At 43.4% G+C, this 18726-nt stretch overlaps 1 protein-coding gene across 5 annotated transcripts in view; it reads left to right on the top strand.

Moving 5' to 3' along the window:
• The window catches only part of PTPRT (protein tyrosine phosphatase receptor type T), a 339897-nt gene that overhangs the window by 51493 nt on the left and 269678 nt on the right, over positions 1-18726 (top strand). For all 5 annotated transcript variants that reach the window (XM_066198774.1, XM_066198773.1, XM_066198770.1 and 2 more), the window contains exons 4-7: positions 2942-3213; positions 8739-8820; positions 12451-12566; positions 15858-16032. In XM_066198774.1, coding sequence (XP_066054871.1) covers positions 2942-3213; positions 8739-8820; positions 12451-12566; positions 15858-16032 — 645 coding nt within the window. The remainder of the gene's footprint in view (positions 1-2941; positions 3214-8738; positions 8821-12450; positions 12567-15857; positions 16033-18726) is intronic.

The following is an 18726-nucleotide window of genomic DNA, read 5'->3' as shown; positions in this document are numbered from 1 at the left end:
TCCAATCTAAATCTCCCCTCCATCAGCTTAAAGTCATTCCCTGTGTCCTGTCCCTCCATCCCTTGTCCCCAGTCCCTTTCCAGCTCTCCTGGAGCCCCTTTAGTCCCTGCAAGGGGCTCTGAGCTCTCCCTGGAGCCTTCTCCTCTCCAGATGAAGACCCCCAGCTCTCCCAGCCTTGCTCAGAGCAGAGGGGCTCCAGCCCTCATGGATGTGGGTGTCACAATCAGCCTTCCCAAACCTGGCTGTGTCAGGTTCCCAGCCTGCTGCCTCCCTGAAGGGCTGTGCTGCCTCTCCAAACCTGCTGGCACCTGTGCTTTCTGGTAATAAATGTTCTCAGGTCATAGAAACTAACCCCAAATTTCAGTTTCTCAAAAGTTTAGTTTATATGAGTAGATTTTTAAGGGTAGTGTGGATACATTACATGCTGAAGAAGGGGATTTTATGGTTGACTGGGAGCAGAGTTACATCAGCAATGGGCATTTGCCAGGATCCTGATTTATAGAGAGAAACCAGAAAGTTTGGATTCAGTTCTAACATTTCTCCAAGTCCTTGCTGTGAATTGGGAATTTCTTTACCTGTGACCATTTTGTTTTTTGTTTTTCCTTCCTTTCCACTAAAAGGCAGCATTGCCAGAGACCATATTGCCTATAAATTTTCTTAGAGCCTCTTCCTCCTCCCCAGCTGTGCTTGCATTGCAGTGGAATTTTCCAAGGTCTTTAGAGTGTGTAACATTTTCTTTTGCCTTTTTTTTTTTTAAAGATTGACTTCCTCCTGTCAATCCTTTACAAAATGCATGTATATCATATAAACACAGGGAAAAAAAAAAAAACCAACATTTTTATGAGAGAAAGTTGCTTGTAGCTGCTATAAATTTATAATAAATGACTGTTCACTGCATAGAATTGATCCACATGTTTGCCTGGCTCATCTGAGTCACCTGCTGCAGCGAGGAAGAGGGAAAGTCAATAGGTCAGAAGTGAGGCAGGGCTTTTCAAACTCAGTCCTCTGTGAAGTGCGAGAGGCCAGCAGACAAACACATCTGTAGCATGGCTTGGCAGCAGCATCAGAGCCAGGGGTGTCAAGAGGGCTGTGTTTGATTAAAAATTATCACGCCTGGCTGCTGACACACATATTCCCCCCACCCCATTCCGGTGTTTTCTTTAGTTCTTTTGGAGTGTGGGTGTCTGCACCCACATAAAGGAGGTCCTGTAGCCAGAATTGAATCAAATAACTCTCATCATGTTCTCTCTTATTGCTGACATTTGTCACCTTGATGCATCTGTGAGGAGATGAGTGCAGACACAATGTGCTGTAAAATAACTGCTTGATGAATCCAAATGCGAGTTCAACATTGAGTGCCACAGTTAATATGATGCAGACTTCCAGGTTAACAAACTCATAAATTGCCTCAGTATACATTTCCCTCCCTAAATTCAGCCTACCCTTCCCTCCCACGAAAATTATTGTCCTGTTGCACTATTACAAGTAAAAATGTTGCTGTTCTGTCAACAACCCTCACTTGACTGGGCTATGAAAATTGGGGTTTTCTTAATATGACCTTCAAATAATCAGGTGCCAATGTTCAGAAGGGCGTTGGAGCTGTGCAGGCAAATATCAGCTGAGAGCTTGCGCTGTTGTACTTTTTGTGTTGGATCATAGAATTGTTACGGTTGGAAATTACTTTTATACATCATCAAATCCAACCATCAACCCAACACAATGCTGACCACTAAACCACATCCTCAAGCACCACATACACACATTTCTTGAATGCTTCCAGGCATGGTGACTCCACAGTCTGTTCCAGTGTTTTACTACACTTCCCATGTGGAATCTTTTCCTGGTATCCAATCTGAACCTCCCTTGGTGCAACTTGAGGCTGTTTCCTCTCATCCTGTCACTTGTTACCTTGTGTTGAATGTGCCTTTGGGGGACAGTGTGCAGCAGTAGAACCTGGTTGTTGCTTGAAGTGGGAATGTGCTTTTGTTTAGAGCGACTGTGCGATCACAAGGTGATAAAATAATACCAGCAAGACAGTATTTCTATTTTGATTTGCAAGTTATTTATTAAAGTGGTTCTAGCCAGCCCTGAATCAACTGGTGTGTATACCCTGCAATTTGAATATCGTTTCTCTCCCTAACAACTGGTATCCGGCAGCTGCTTCCTTCAGAGGAATGGTTTGTTTTGTGGCTTGTGAGGGCACCGCTGACTTCCGAATGGAGCGGTTTGCACCAAAGTCCCAAGTGTCCTAGGGGGACTTTATGATGCTTGTATTGCCACTTGTCTGTTCTGTTTGTGCTGTATGTTGAGTTCTGTGCCTTCAAGACTGGTTCTGAGAGTGAAGCAGGGAAAGAAGAAGTGTGCAGTTTGTTTTGAGAAACATCCTTCACTCCTCTGCATTCCTGCTCTGGACAGTGTTCGCCTGAGGCATGGACAGCAGCAGGACAAAAACCTTTTTTGCTTTTAGTTAGTTTAGCTAGCTGAGGGAGAGAAGTTCCCTGGACTGTTTTTCTTCTTTTCCTTGGGACTGTTTAAACCTGTTCTGGACTGAAAAATCCAGAGGAGCACCGAGGGCTCACACCTGCAGCCCACTGGGCCCTGGACCTTGGCATTTTGTCAGTGCCAGAGGAGCTGGTAAAGAGACCGATGGAGCTGAGCTACACCTACAGCTAGGACTTCCTCAATTTGCCACCTCACTTTGGAATAACGGAAGGTTTTATTGTTTCATATTATTCATTCTTTATGCTTGTGGGTACTTTGTTAAAGAAATAGTTTTTTCCACTTTTCTCTGAGGAAATTCTTTCCCGGACCAGCTGGGGGGAGGGGCCGTTTGGGTTTGCTCCCCAGAGGAATCCCATTCGGGGGTTTTCCTCCCAAATTTGCCCTAGACCAGAACACCAAGCAAACCCTCTCTTTGTTCTCTTTTTCCTTTGGCCTGCAGGCTCCTTCATGATGGTGAACAGCTCTGGGCGGGCGTCGGGGCAGAAGGCTCACCTGCTGCTGCCCACGCTGAAGGAGAATGACACCCACTGCATTGACTTCCACTATTACCTGTCCAGCCGCGACCGCTCCAGCCCCGGCGCCCTCAATGTCTACGTCAAGGTCAACGGGGGCCCCCAGGGAAACCCCATCTGGAACGTGTCAGGGGTGGTGACCGAGGGCTGGGTGAAGGCAGAGCTGGCCATCAGCACCTTCTGGCCCCACTTTTATCAGGTAGGGGCTTGGAAATATTTTTCCCCCTCTCTCCTTTGGGTGTCTGTTGCTGGTTTTGAAAATCGACGCCTCCCTCGCTGATTTCTCCTCTCAGAATAACTTCTCCTGTAGTGGTTATATAGGCAGCTTGACATATTTCTTCCCTCCTCGCCTTTTTTTCTTTAGTTGTTGGCAGGCCAGAGTGATGGATGGGAGGCAATTATTGACAAGACACACTCGTTCATGATGAAATTGCTACTTGTATTGGCACTTTCTGTGGTGACTGTAAACAAAACAGTTTCTGGATGTGTGTCTGTACTCTGCATAAACCTCCCTGGATTATTTTTGGACCTTGGTTGGTTCAATAAGAAGGAACACTTTTTGACTTGGCTTTGCATCTTCTGCCTATATGAGGGGTGTAAAGACATAAGATACCAATAAATTCTTATACCACGGTATCAAATGTGAGTATTCTTCACTAGAGCCTCAGTTCCACCTCTTTCTAGCACAGCTTTATTTATTCTGTTAGAAGTTTTTTGTTTTTGTTTTTTTTTAGACAATGACAAAGCCAAGGAATATAATGGCTACACTATTTTTTTGTTGTATTAGTTTTACACCTACTTATTAGTTATCTGCTTCAAACTTCATGTGCCAACTTTACGGCCACTGTTTTAATTTCAGTTAGGTAATTCGCACACAATGGACTCACATGCTACTTTTTATTTGTTGAAGGAGTTCTTTTGTCTTGTTTTATATTCAAGACAGACACCAAAATAAAAAGCCTGGGAGGTAATTGCATCCTAAACCTTGCAGGAGATTTGGTGTCCATGTGATAGTAATAAAAGACAGGAGCGAGACAGGGACCACGATAGAATGGACTATGAAAAGGCAGCAAATAGTCTGTGTATAAAAAACAGCAGGTGGAAAAGCCTCTCTTTTTCTTTCTTCTAATAACTGGGTAGGAGGTCTGTAAAATCTGAGCTGGAGGAGGATGCTTTAATGTGCTGCCTCTGAAAGAGTTGTGGATACCAGCAGAATCCACAGAGTGCACCAGGCAGGCGAGAGGGAAGGATAAAGAGATGCAAATGTGTGGAAAGTGGTGTTTTAAGGGCAGTGCACAACTTGTGACTCTTCTGAAGGCACACTGGAGTGCTCCTACTCCATTCATATTAACGTGATCCTGGGCATGAAGCAGAATTTGCTTCATCGTAGGTGCTCCACAGAGATAACAGAAATGATCTTTCACCCAGAAAATCAGTGCTTGAAAAACCTGCAAAAGGCAGTCTGATCTCACACTAAGAGGGATCCTGCTCTCAGATATATCAAAAGGAGGCTTCCTGAGCCTCGCTTAGGTCTTTTACAAGTACTTTGGCAGGTCAAGTTTGCTTTTCTTGGACAAAAGAATCCTTTAAATCAAACAAGAATTTTCCAGTGAAGCACAAAATGAATGGATTGGAAGGCAGCAGTATCTGCCCAGGCATAGTTCCTTCCTAGAAAATGCAAGGGGCTTCTTTTTAAATTTGTGATGAGTGAGAGTGATGTTTCCTTCTGGTCATACTTGTATTTTTGCTCCTTAAGCATGGCTTTTAAAATTTGAGACCTGTCCTGGATATTAGGGGGGTCTAGTAGACTAAATTCAGTCTCTGATTTTATAAATCACCTTGTTGGTGGCCTGTAGTCCTGTGAGTTTCTACATTTAAGTGAGATTTATGAAAAAATGAAAAGAAAAAAGAGAACTTGAAGCTTGAAAAAATGAAGAGGAAAAATTACTGGTATTTGCCAGCCTAAAGTAACACTTCTGCCTAAGTAAGTCCAGAGGTGGGAGGACTACAAGACTTGGGTGTGTTGCTGCCTGAGGAGTGTCTTGTTTTTCCACACCCATGATCTAGGATGTGCCATTGCAGTGTTACTTAATGAAGTTTTAGGAGGGCTTGGGTTAGAAGGGACCCCAAAGCACATTTCATCCCACCCCCTGCCATGGGCAGGGACACCTTCCACTGTCCCAGGGTGCTCCAAGCCCTGTCCAGCCTGGCCTTGGACACTCCCAGGGATCCAGGGGCAGCCACAGCTTCTCTGGGCACCCTGTGCCAGGGCCTCCCCACCCTCAAACTTGCCATTTCTTTGTCAGCTTTAAATGGAAATTGCATTCCTGGGGAACTCTCTCTGTACAAGAGGCCTGACAGCCTGTTCTGTATTTTGAAAAGACCAGGTAAAACCAACGTTTTCCCTAAGTATTGAAATCTGCATCAGGCAAAATGTTGATTATGCTCCTAATGCACAGAAACCACACCACCCTGGATTGGGATACGCATCAAAAATTCAGCCAGACAGAACAACCTGAAGCGCTCTGCCCTGGTCTGAGGCTTTGTCAAGTACTTGGAACTGTGGAGATGTGGCTAGCGGAAAACTGGTATCCAAAGCAGTTGCCAGAGGTTGTGTTTTGGGTCTGGCAGTTCTGTGCAAGGGTCATAGGAGTCACCTGGCTGCAGAAGCACTTAGCTGAGATAGAAATGTGGGGCAATACATCATGTCTACCCTGGAGTTACTTGTACTTGGATTCCCAGCCTGCAAATGTTCTCCAGTGTAGCGAGAAAAAGCTCTAATGGCTCTTGGAGAAGGGTAATACGTGTAATCTTGAATTACTGCTTGCCATAAGGATGAACTTGGTCCCAGAATGCACCAAGGGCAGCACTAGAGCCTGCCAGGAAGGTGGTTTTTTGATGTAGAGCAAGGAATGTTATTGATCCATGCCTGGAGAAAACTGTTGTAGCACAACAGATGAGCTGGGCTACACTGCTAACACAGACATTGTTGGTAAATCACTGCTCTGCAGCGGGGGCTTGTTTAGGGAGAAGGAAACATGAAATGACTTTGTGTTTGCAGGCCTCAGGAGCATTTAAGGATTTTTTTTTTAAGAGTAAAACTTTGTATTTTGTCAACTATCTTAATTTCCGTGGAGTTCTTTAAATGCAAAGCATTATTAATTGCAAAGCACTGCCTGTCTCAACCATCATGCTGCGTTTCCAGCTGAACTTAAAAGGACATGAGGGATACTGAGTGTGAGATTTGCAGAAATGGGCCCCATAAACATTCATTCCTGCCTTTTCCCCATGTTGGGTCTCAATTCCCAGTTTTCAGGAAAGCCTGGGTGCTTCTGTGCTTCTCGCTTTGATAGGGATGAGATGCTTCAAAATACACAAAAAGACAATAATGTGTAAGTTTGAACTGGGAAAGGGCAGCAATATCTGAGTGTAAAGCAGAACAGAATAAAATAGTCACATAATATTGCTTGAATTGAGAGGAGTCCTCAGTGGATTCTGCACCAGTGGACAGGGATTTTTTAGAGGCTGAGATGGTTATTATCAAGTTACACTGTGCTGCATTAAAGACCTCGCACATGTTGGCAATTAACCACAGTCAATTCTCTGTGTATTGGTGCTTACTTTTACACCCACTCATACCTGATGCCAGTGCCTTGGAGAACTTACCAAATTCTGGACTTGCAGATAATTGAGAATTACTTTGTTGTGGCTTATGACTTTTCACAAATGTAAAACTAAAATAAGATTCTGTAGCTGTAACGTTGCACTTGAATTCAGGTCTGAAGGGAGTTGCAGCAGAGCCTTGCATGACCTTCCCAGTAAGTGTAATTTTTATCATGAATGATATTTAATTGCTAAAATAATTATAATTTCCATACTAAAGACTCCTGTTTTATACTCTAATTTTTTACAGTCCCTAAAAAGCCTATCAAGGACCCTGATAACACAAAACACTTGCTCATGGTTTTTGGATTATTTTATCTTCCAGGGGCTTGCTGAACAGCGGCTGGCTGGGATTGCCAGCTTTTATTTAGAACAAAAAAAACTGTTGAAAACTGGTTTTAAGTGGTTAACTCTGTGTTCTAGTAGTGAATTTTAGAAGTTACAAATGACTGGAACACTTTCTCCTATGGAACAAGTAGCTGCACTAGAGCACTGTCCTAATGGCAATAACTGTGCTGGCTGAACATGTAATTAAGTCTGTCCTTGGTAAGCTGATTATTCACTCATGCAAAAATCAGCAATCCAGTACAGTGTGAACATTGTTTAGTCAGATGGAGTGAGACTGGGAATTTCCCTTTGACATGCAGAGGACAGCACCCATTCCATCTCCACCATTCATTTCTTTAATGTAGTAAAGGATAGCACTGGGTTACTTTGGGAAGAAAATCACTAATTTGGGAGGTAGCATCACTGATTATTCAACATCAGTCTGCGTTGTTGTTGTTGTTATTATTATTATTATTATTATTATTATTATTATTATAGCTTGACATTTCTAAACTTCCTGTTCCTTGCAGAGTCAGCGTATGGCTCAGGTTGAAAGGGTCCCATAAGGATCATTAAATCCACCTCCCTGCTCCTCACAGGCACTGCTGAAAACTCAACCATGTGACTGAGAGTGTCCTTCAGATGCTCCATGAACTCTGCCAGGCTTGGTGCTGTGTTCATTTCCAGGGCCAGATCTCCCTCCCACTGCAGAAGCTTTTCCTAATGCCCAGCCTGAGCTTGTCCTGACTCAGCTTTGTTCCATTTCCCCTTGACCTCTTGCTGGTCCCCTGAGTGAGAGCTGCACCTTCCCCTTGCCCTGCTTTCCAACAATTAACTTATTTTTAATGATCTCTTTATTAGATTTTTAGTTTTCATTGTTTGGTTCTGTTTGTTTGTTTGTTTGTTTTCCTGTGCTGCTGATTTTTTGATAGTCCATATATTGTTTTAACAAGATACTACAGGGCAGTTTTCCTGGTAAAACTCACGGACCCATAGAGAAGAATGAGATTTTTATTCATCTGTTTTGGAATAACTGTCTTTCCAGACCCACATTACTGGAATGTTTTCATAATCCAGGTGCACAAATAAAGAAAAAGTTTGCTAATGTAGCATAAATGAAGAGAAATTGTACACATGGTTTTTAAGAATATTCCTTCTCTGATCATGTTAGTGTAATCCAGGGAGGCAGAAACAACATCATTATATCTGGGAAAATCTTATTTCAGTCCAGAACCCCATGTCATCCTTTGGTTGTAATTTACTTTCTGGTTCTGTAAGGGCCTGTACAGCAAATCAGGGTTTTCTCCAGAAGAATCCATGCATGGTCACTGATTCAGGAAGAGAATTCTGTCTCCTGTAGTGCTTTCTCCAATTTTCCAAGGCATACTGATTATACCAAAATTATTAAATACCAAATTATTATCCACTAAATGTTCCTGGACTGGTGCTTAAGTGACTGTAGGTGTGTGCATACACCCAGGGCACTTTCTGCTGTTCCAAATCAGAGATGCGCAGAGTTGTCTTTAATCCTATTGGATGTTGCTCTAATCTTTTGTTTTGCTTCCCCAACAGATTTGGCATTGCATTCACACAGTGAATTGCCCTGGTATCCCTTCATTGTTAACAAAATGCCTTCAATTACTCAGACTTGGAATAACAGCAGGATGTGGTGACTGCTGAAATTACTGATGTAAATGTTCTTTCTTGGGTTTTCTTTTTTCTTTTCTATTTCAGGTGATATTTGAATCTGTCTCTTTGAAAGGACATCCCGGGTACATAGCTGTGGATGAAGTCAGAGTTCTCGCCCATCCCTGCAGTGAGCATTCTTTATTTTTTCTGACTGTACCAGCGTGTTGTAGGCCACAGTTTGTAGTCTAGAGGAGAGATTTACCCAGTTGGGTCAGCACTAAAATGTCCTGTCTCCCTCCAAGACCCCTAAGGACAGTCAGCCTTGCTTAAATACCTACCTTTGTAAGCTGTGCAAAAGGCAAAGCTGCTCTCAGTTTATAGCTAGAGCAATTCTCTCTTCTTTACTTGTCAGTAAACTGATGGCTTTATTGTTTCTTAATCTTCTTGCTGTAGAAAACAATCTAAAAAGCTTCTCATAATAACCTGTGTGGTTAACTTCTGAAAAGAACAACCAAATTGTTTCAGTGTTTCCTTGGTAAGAGGCCTGTCCCAAAGTTTGGTTGGTTTCAACATATTAGACCTGCTCAGAAAGCTGTGAAGAGATTAAAAATTGATCTTATTCACACACTGCACTTATCCAGGAGTAGAAACTAATGCAGGTTCTTTACACTATTCAAAAATGTTGGGGCTGCATTTCTTCTATCGCAGACACAACAATAAACTGAGATTTATTTGCTTTTTTCTTTAAAGAATTGTCGTGCCTCAGTCTTTGAGTCTGAACTTGTTTGGTTCCTTAACCCACCTTCAGTGGGGCTTGAGGACTTTGTATATTTTATGGATGGAATGTACAGTTTCTTGTAAAGATATTTTTAACAGCCCCTCCTTCTGGCTCATGGTTTCAGTAAGTCAGTGACAGCTGCTCACAAAAGAATGATGGATCATATGGATGGAGCAAAATCAACTGGTTTTGCTGTGATCAGAATGTCAAAGAACATCTGCCATTCAATGTGACAGACACGGTTCTGCTCAAGTTTAACAGGACATTTCTGATAACTGCAGCACGGCTAATTGCTGCTTAAGTAAATTATATTTGTATTTACCATGTGCTCGTTGCTCAGGCCTTTGGGTGCATTTACTTCATTAAGGAATACTTACAGTCTGTGTTAACCAGATGTTGCTGATAACTGGCAGCTCCCAGACAAATCCCCAAATGGTCTGTGCCTTCCATAGCGTGTTGGGTGATCACTGGGACAGAGGCCACTAAACAAACCATGGGGCAGAGTCTCAACGAGAAAGTGATGGGATTTAAAGCAGTTAGGCAGGATGCTGTGTTGTATCCCTGCTTAATTAAGTAAACTGATTTTGAATCCATTTCTTTGAGTATACACAGGTCCTTCCTCAAAATTAAGTGCATTCTTGGTGACTCAGCAACAAAATGATTCGAACAGGGTTGGTTGTTTGGTTTCGTTTTTTTTTTTTTTTTTTCAATCTGTTTGCAACCCCCAGCACACAGAGCTCATTACAAGCTGCAAGTTCTGTGCAGTCTCTGTAAATGCTGCTCCTGTCTGGTTCCCAGTGCTGCTTTTGTTGTTCAGCAGTGACAGTCACCAGGGTAAACATCACCCTCGTGTTCCCATTCCTTGTACAGCCTTTGCCCCTCAGATTCCTTTTACAATTGTTGTACATCAAAACACGGGGACCATGAAGCTCCTGGTGGCTCTGGAGGTTACTGAAATCACTGGTCTTATTTCTTCATTTCTGCTTTACCTTCAGAGATGACAAAGGCAGGCAATCCAAAATCAGCAAAACCAGTGAAATGCCCCTAATGACACAGTAATACAGAAAAAGAAATGTATTGCTGGTGCTGCCTCTTGTTTTCCTTTGTCCTCTGAAGCAGTACACTGGAATATCCATTTTCCTTATGCTAAAATCTCACTGACTGTGTGCATGAGCCCTTGCCATCACTGCACAACCTGTGCTCCAGAAGTTGGGCAGACCTAAGGACCAGGACATTGGCATTGGTAGGACTGTAACACCTTTGTATTTGTAGTTGACTTACAGCTGCTCACTTTGGACTGCAGGCACAAATATTAGAATTATCCTGAAATACTGTGTAGAACATTCTGAATGTCACCCAGAGGGAGCTCTCCAGTAACCCTTCATGCAAATTCCTGCTGCCCAGAAAGCAGGATGGTGCAGAATCCCTGTCCTTCAGGAACTGCAGTGAGCTGTGCGTTGGATGGTGCACAGGAGCAGATAAAAACATTTGACATGGTCTGTGAACATGTGTTCTCTGTTCATGTGTCAAATGATTGCACATCAAGTTTCAGCCATGCAGGGCCACAGATGCCCACATCCCTTTAAAGCTGTTTGATTCCAACAGAAAAGAGGTTATAATGTCCTCTGAAATTATGTATTTCAGTGTCTAATCATACTAGAAAATGTGCAGACGATGTTGAAAAACACTGACCTTTTTAGATTTTTTTTCAGTGTCATACTAAAATTTTTCAAATAATGCACAAACCTTATTCTGAAGCCCTGCAAGAAAATAGTTCACTTAAAGGTGTTGCATTTGCTGCTGTAATCTTATTTATACCTTTAGTTAAATACAGACCTAACTCAGTCTGATATTTAATCAAAAAGATGACCCTCTCATCTAGTTTCTTTGTGAAAAAAAAAAAAACAAAAAACAAAAACCAAACTATGTCTACATTTTAATATCACTGGTTTAATTTTGAACTAATGCTGAATTTAGTGTCAGCAGAACACTGATATCAGTGATCTTAAACTAAAGCAGTGATGCAATACTGTCAAGTTAAATGAATATTTCATTTAATATCTGATTTGATATTGATGATGCATTATTCTAAAGGTCTAGGACATATTTGATAGTCAAGAAAAGAAAAAGGATAAAAGACCCTTGTGCAAATGGGGTTTGGGTCAGTCATGCTCGACAAGCACAAAAGCATTTGACTTTTTTTGACCTTTTTAGAAATATAGTTTTCAGAAGAAAAGAGATTACTCAATTACTCTTTATAGCAGGCAATAAAGAATTGTGCTGGTGACCATGAACTTGTGATTTGATCCAAGTCTGTGTCTTCAGAGGTGCCAGGGCTCTCTAAGATCCCTCAGGCCACCCCCTCTCAGCTCCAGCACCACTCCTCTCTGCAGGGAAGTGTTGCAGGGCATTTCCCACACCCAAGAAAATGTTTCCAAATAAGGAAAAGAGTTTCAGTTTACCTCTGAACTTAAAAAGAAGATGGACCAGAACCTTCTGTGTTTCTCTCATCGAAATTGGCTCAATGCCAGCACAGAGAAACTCCTTGGACCTTTCAGTTGCTCCTCTAAAACATAGCTGTTTCTATTGGGCAGCAAGCTAAATTATCCCTCCTTGATCGTTATGTATTTAGGAACAAGCACAAAGCCCCTCTGTGCTTTTTGGGGTGTCTCTAGCCAGGTGTAAGGGGCTTTCCTTCATCTCTGCACGGCTTTTGTTTTCTTTCTGTATTGTTTGTTATTTTCTCTTTAATTAAAACCTTTTGCTTTTCAAAGCACACCTGATCAGCCATCTGGCAAATATTATTTTAAGCCATTTCGGTGAGGTGATGGGCACCCTCAGAACTTGATACATCTTCGTGGGGCTCATTACATGCTGGCCTCATGAAAGATTGTATCAGGGAGGAGCTCAACACCCAAGGGCACTTTTATGTTGCAAATCCACTTTAGCGGGGGAGTCCCAAGACTTTTATGGGTGCTCAGGTGGGTGCAGCACGGTCAGTCCCTGCCCTGCTCTACTCAAGCAATTCTCTTTTTCCAGGAAAAGCCCCGCATTTCCTGCGGCTGCAGAACGTGGAGGTGAACGTGGGGCAGAACGCCACCTTCCAGTGCATCGCTGGGGGGAAGTGGTCACAGCACGACAAGCTCTGGCTCCAGGTAAAGCAGTGCCCTGATGGGTTTTCGTGTTTAGTTGGGGGCTTTGTGCACTTTTGCAAGTGAAATAAATAGGTAAAGATTGGTGGCAGTGAGGCAAAATCTTTTAATCAAGATCCTTTGTCCTTAAACCACTTTTAGGTGAGAGTTTGAGGCAAGGAAGTGTAGGAGAAGGGAATACAGGTGATCTAGTCCCTGATAAGTAACAGCTGTGTTAATTACCCAATACAGCCTTGCCTGATGAGTCACAGCTGTAGCCAATAGAGATAAATGTGATAAAAGGGAGTGGGTTGGCTGGTCAGGGGAATCACCAAGGAAGAGGAACCTTGAGGAAGAAGGATCCATGAAGGAGGAGGATCCTGAGGAGAGAGAATCATTACTCTGAGGTCAGTGTGCAGTCAGCCTGTTGTTGGAACCTGCAGTCACAGTCTAGCTGGGTAAAAGCATGCAGAGCTCAGCAGGAAATAACCAGCAGTCAGAGGCTGCAAGGGAAACCCACAGGAGGAGCTGCTGCAGCCAGAGTCAGTGAATAGTTGGAGTCAGGATGGCTGAGGTGTAAAGAGGAATAAACCAGGACCCTTTTCATGCTGCGGTAAACAAGAAGTCTGTGTCTTGGCTCATTTCTGCCTTCTAACAAGAGGGCTGCTGCAACAATAAAGCATGGAATTAGGAGACAGAAAAAGGAAAAACTGGCCAGTGAAAGCAAAATGCTGGTTTCAAACAAATGCCTGTGTACCTGTAAACACTCAGCCACAAAGCAGAAGAGAGAGGAAGTGGAACAGTTCTCTTCTGCTTAATTATGCCATCTGCTTTCCTTTCACTCTCTAAAAATGCTCTCAGCCTGGAGTTGGTGATAAATGTTAAGATGGAAATCTCCAAGGTCTGAAATTACTTACCTGGGTGGTTAAAATAGGCAAACCCAGTTTGCACCCAGTTCTTCTTGCTCCCAGTTTCCCTTGGCTGTGTTGACAGCAGATTTGGTCTTGTTCCTTTCAGTCGCTCACTGAAAGACCAAACCATTCCCTCCCTGGATGTCTTATCTGCAGCCTACTAATCAAACTTATCTGGGTCCTGCTGTTCTGGAGGGTGCAGCAAAAATCTTGGGAATTCACGGTCAGTGTTGGAGCTGGAAATGGAACGGACACCAACCCCAACATCAGCACATGGTGTGTGTGTCTCCCAGTGAAGGGCACAATAATTTCTCCTGCCCCTTGAATTTCTCTGATATGTGGACTCTCAGCATTACCATTCCAGAAGCTTTTAAAATTGTTGAGTTCTTGAATGTTTAACTCCTAAACAAGTCAAGAGGATTCTTGTTGCACATGCGTAGGGCCAACACAATTTGGAGAACACTAAAGCCAGTCCGAAAGTTTTATTCTCAGCTTGGACTGATGTGACTGAGGGTTTGATCACCCCATAGTTATAACATCTGGGGCAGACAAGAGGGGCCTTGGTAGTCAAATACCAGATTTTATCAAATTTTATAATTGACTTCAGGCATTTTAATAAAATTTAAAAATAACATTTTCAAATCTAGTTTAAATCAAGGAATTGGCTTATCTAATCATATAAATTAAAATTAGTACTGGGAAAATGGCTTAAGTTGGTGAGACATGTAGTTGGCATTATATAAAAGTGATTTTACATTCAGTAACTGTGCTCTCATCACAGCTGTTCTCCTAAAAATTACCTTTTTGGCTTAAATGTATTTACCTATGGTGTACGTTTAGCACCTACTGAGATATATTTTTGACTTATTTTATCTCTTTTGGGTTCTTTCATTATCTCCCCAGTTACAATTAGATGTGTGTAAAAACAATTCTGACCTGCAGCAGTATGAACCTTCCCCTGTGAAAAGCAGTTTGGGGAGGAAAGAATTGCTTTTGTTAATGGAAACCTGCTTGCCATTCTCTAAAACTGCAACATTTAATGAGAATAGCCTTGGAAACACCCCTAAAAACTGTTTAGTGGAAACTGCCAAAACAGCAATGTGGTTTTCTTTGAAATTCCTAATAAACTGGACAAATGAGCAAGTTGGGGTGTTTATTACTGTGGAGAACAATTTCTGACTAATTCTTTGTCTGTCCCTTTTCCAGTTGGAAAAATGTGCTCTGGCATTGGTAGAGAAGTTTATTGGGGAATTCTGGATATACAAGGATGTCTGTTCATCCAACCAATTTATTTAAATGGGTCCAGAATCAGAGTTTTGCATCTGAAAAGGCCAAATTTACAAAATCTGTTCATTTGTAGTGTTTTCCCAGGTGAACACAAAGCCTTCAGCTGTTGTGTTTTCACATCCAAGCTGGGCCTCTAATTGCACTGTGTGGAACTGGGGGGTGGCAGTCAGAGCTGCCACTCTGCAGCCTTTGCAGGAACTAATCTTAGAGTCAGAGAATATCCTGATCTGGGAGGGACCCACAGGATCACCCAGCCCAGCCCCTGTCCCTGCACAGACACCCCAACAGCCCCACCCTGGGCATCCCTGGCAGCGCTGTCCAAAGGCTCCTGGAGCTCTGGCAACCTCGGGGCCAGGACCATTCCCTGGGGAGCCTGGGCAGTGCCAGCACCTCTGGGGGAAGATCCTTTTCCTGATATCCAACCAACCTAAATCCCCCTGACACAGGTCCAGCCATTCCCTGGGTCCTGTCCCTGTCCCAGAGCAGAGATCAGAGCTGCCCCTCAGGAGGAGCTGCAGCCTCTGATGGGATTTCACTTCAGTCTCCTCCTTCCTACTCTGACCAAGCCAAGTGTTCTCAGTGTCCTGCCCCTCATATGCGTTCCCTCCCAAACTCTTCACCCTCTTTGTATCCTTAGAAAACACCAAAAGCCCAGATGTATCTCAAATGTTAAATAGAAATGCAAACTTAAATATATCATAGAAACACAGGTTTGGGTTGAAAGGGACCTTAAAATTAATCCAGTCCCACTCCCTGCCATGGGCAGGGACACCTTCCACTGTGCCAGGCTGCTCTAAGCCCCATCCAGCCTGGCCTTGGACACTTGCAGGGATCCAGGGGCAGCCACAGCTTCTCTGGGCATGCTGTGTCAGGGCTTCAGTATCCTCACCTATGTATAAGAATATTTAGGGCCCAGCTCCCACAGCCCTGTGGATTTCCTGAGGGAATGGCTGAATTATTCTCTTGAAAAGCTGTGCTTGTCCAAAACCTCTCTCAGCAACATGAACACAGAGCTCTGACCTTTGTTTGAGCACCCCAAGGAGTGAATTACACATGGGTGAACCAATGCATAACCAGCCTGTCTCCATTATGCCATTATTTTTCTCTGCCTCTGCAGCAGTGGAATGGGAGGGACACAGCCCTGATGGTCACTCGAGTGGTCAACCACCGGCGGTTCTCGGCCACGGTCAGCGTGGCCGACACGTCCCAGCGCAGCATCAGCAAGTACCGCTGCGTCATCCGCTCCGACGGAGGCTCCGGGGTCTCCAACTATGCCGAGCTCATCGTCAAAGGTAGGGCTGGAGCACGGACAGGAGACTCTCCAACTAATTAAAGTTAAACTAATTAAAGTTAGGTTCATTGAAGTGTTCACTGCAGCGTTCATTGCAGCGCTGGGCGCATGGGGAGTCACCTCCCCAAGACGTGCAGAAATCACAGAGGAGCTCTGGTGACACGGTGCCGGCTCTTCCCCAGCCGGCTCCTGGCACTGTGTGGAGAGTGAGCTGTTCCCAGAAAGCAGCACAGTCTGGGATACAGCTGTAGGGCTTATGCACCATGGCACAGCCTGTCAAGCGTCGAGGGCAGAAAAAAGGAGGGATCTTCTGTGTGGTTTCCAAAAGAGTTCATTCCAAGGAAAGGTCAAGGATGAAAGACTAGAGCACGGCTGTGCAGGAGCTTATATATGGGGGAGGTCTCAGGGGGAGGGTACCATTTCTAACCAGTAGGGAAAACACAGGGGAGGTACACAGGGTGGGATTGACAATATATGAACCAATGGGGAACACAAAGGGAGGGGAACAGATCAAACAAACCAAAGGGGCTTCCAATATTAGGGAATTTCCAGAGCAGGGGGTAGGTACCGTTATGGGATTGACAACTCAGGAGGAGGAACAGAGAACATTCTATAACAAGGGTTAGGCCTTAGGCTTATAATTAACCCTTCTACATTGCTTCTACTCTTCTTGCTAAATTCTTAATTAATATATATTTCTTCTATCCTTCTAGCTTAGCTCTTAACACTTTTAATTCTTTTAAACCCTTGGTTCAGGGCCAGCAAACCAGCATGTTCATGCAATGGGAGTGTTTCCTCCTGGAGGGTAACTGTAAAAATTGGCATTCTGTTGGACCCTCTTTCATTCATGTTAAGATAAACAAAAAGGATAGAAGTGACATGAGTTTAAATAAGTATTGTGAATATTTGAAATTAAACTTTGAACACAGCCTCCTTTGTAAACTTTTGTAGTAAAATATGGTGGCCATAGAGACTTTTGCTGCAGTCAGCTGAACAGTTCGGCTGTCAGTCAGCTTCACCTGCTTTCCCTTTCTGGTATTTTACCAGGCAAAAATAACCTTGTGGTGGAGCATTGCATGTCAGGAGAGACTGTTTAGGGCTGCTGGCAGGAAATGCTGGGATTGATTCTGCTGACACCCTGAAGTCCAGAGGAGAAGCATCAGTAGTTCTTGAAGGGTGTTTGGATTTTTGCCATGTTAATTTCCATGATTCAAGAGCCTGACACACGCAAGGTGTGTCTTCATCTCACCCTCGTGAGGCAGGTGGTGAAGTGCCCCTGTGCTGGGGGGAATTCAATGCAATGCAGTGCCGTGCCGTGCCGTTCTTCATTAATTTTTTAAACTTACCTTGAGCTGCACCACAGGAGTGCCCACTGACTCTCAGGTGGTGAGTTCAGAAGCTGGCTGAGTTGCTCCTGAGGTAGTTTGTGCTTGGGGTGAGAGGAATTTGAAGTCTGGGTCTTCTCACAGAGTATAATTTACTGATCTAAATGGAGGATGTGAAAACAGAGGGCAGCTGTAGAAACGACATCAAGTTGTCCACTGTGCCGCTTTCTGCCAGCTGATTGTGTCCTTTGGTGAGCAGGTGCCTTTGTCATGCCTTGGACTGCTGTGTGGTGCAGATGTTTAGACATCACAGATCATGAGGAGAATGGTTGTGCTGGATGCCAAGTGCTTTCAATTCCCACCTGGTGATCTTGTATCTTGTTCAAATCTGGAGGAATTAATTCACCATTAAAAGGGAATTGAGCTGCCAGGAGTGGCACACCTAGGACTGTACCACAGCTAAATGGAGGGAAGGCAGCCTTGCAGGGAAAGCAGGTATCAGAGCATTCCAGGCTCAGTTAGGTGCCTGGGATTTCATGTGTGTTGATACAAGCAGGGAAAGAAATGGAAGAGTAAATTAAAGCCATGAATGGCTGGATGTCCAGCAGGAAAGGTGCTGATGACTTCATTGTTGGATTGCTCAGCAAACCTACCTGGAAGAAACTTCAACAGGGTAATATTGTTGTGGGAAGGCTCCTGATGAGGAAGCAGGTGAGGTTAAGTGGCTCATTTGAGGTCAGTTTGGTGCCACCCTGTGCCACACTGGGGCTTCCAACCAGCCTGACTAATTTTAGTGTGAATAATAGCAAATTTGTAATGCACATGCATAGGCGGAAATGAAAGCAAATTGGAATTGTTTCATTCTGAAGAGATGATTATTGAATTGTAATAATGTACTTGAGCATACATTCAATTAGCCTGTAATTGAGGTTTTGCTCAGTTGATAGTCCTGCTCCTAAACCTGCTAAATCCAAGCTAAATCGCTGCTTCTCATGTGCTTTCTCTTGATCAGAGAACATAAAATCACAGGGTGCTTCTTCAACAAAGATTAAGATTTAAAAGTGTGTCTATGTAATCTTTTTAATTGAAATATCTTCCCTGTGCATAAGAAGTTTTATTGGAGTATTTAGAACAGAAGATAGTTTACATTTCTCGATATTGAATGAAAAAATGTTTGGTAGATATCAAAACAGAGGTTTTACTTTGAAATGTGCATACTCCTAAACTTCGAATTGGACAGTAAATAGCTGTTTCAGCTAATGGAGTGATCACTGAAATTAAACACACCACCTTGCTTGTCTGTGGGACCTTCACTAAGAGCAATGTATTATTGAAAAGAAATTACTGGCAATCATATACAAAAGAATGTA

The sequence above is a fragment of the Chamaea fasciata genome, unplaced genomic scaffold (assembly GCF_029207755.1).
Source record: "Chamaea fasciata isolate MVZ Bird 193981 ecotype frontalis unplaced genomic scaffold, bChaFas1.0.hap1 SCAF_17, whole genome shotgun sequence".
NCBI lineage: Eukaryota > Metazoa > Chordata > Aves > Passeriformes > Sylviidae > Chamaea > Chamaea fasciata.
Note: the sequence above shows the minus strand (reverse complement) of the source record. Positions and strands in the feature narration are given on the sequence as shown.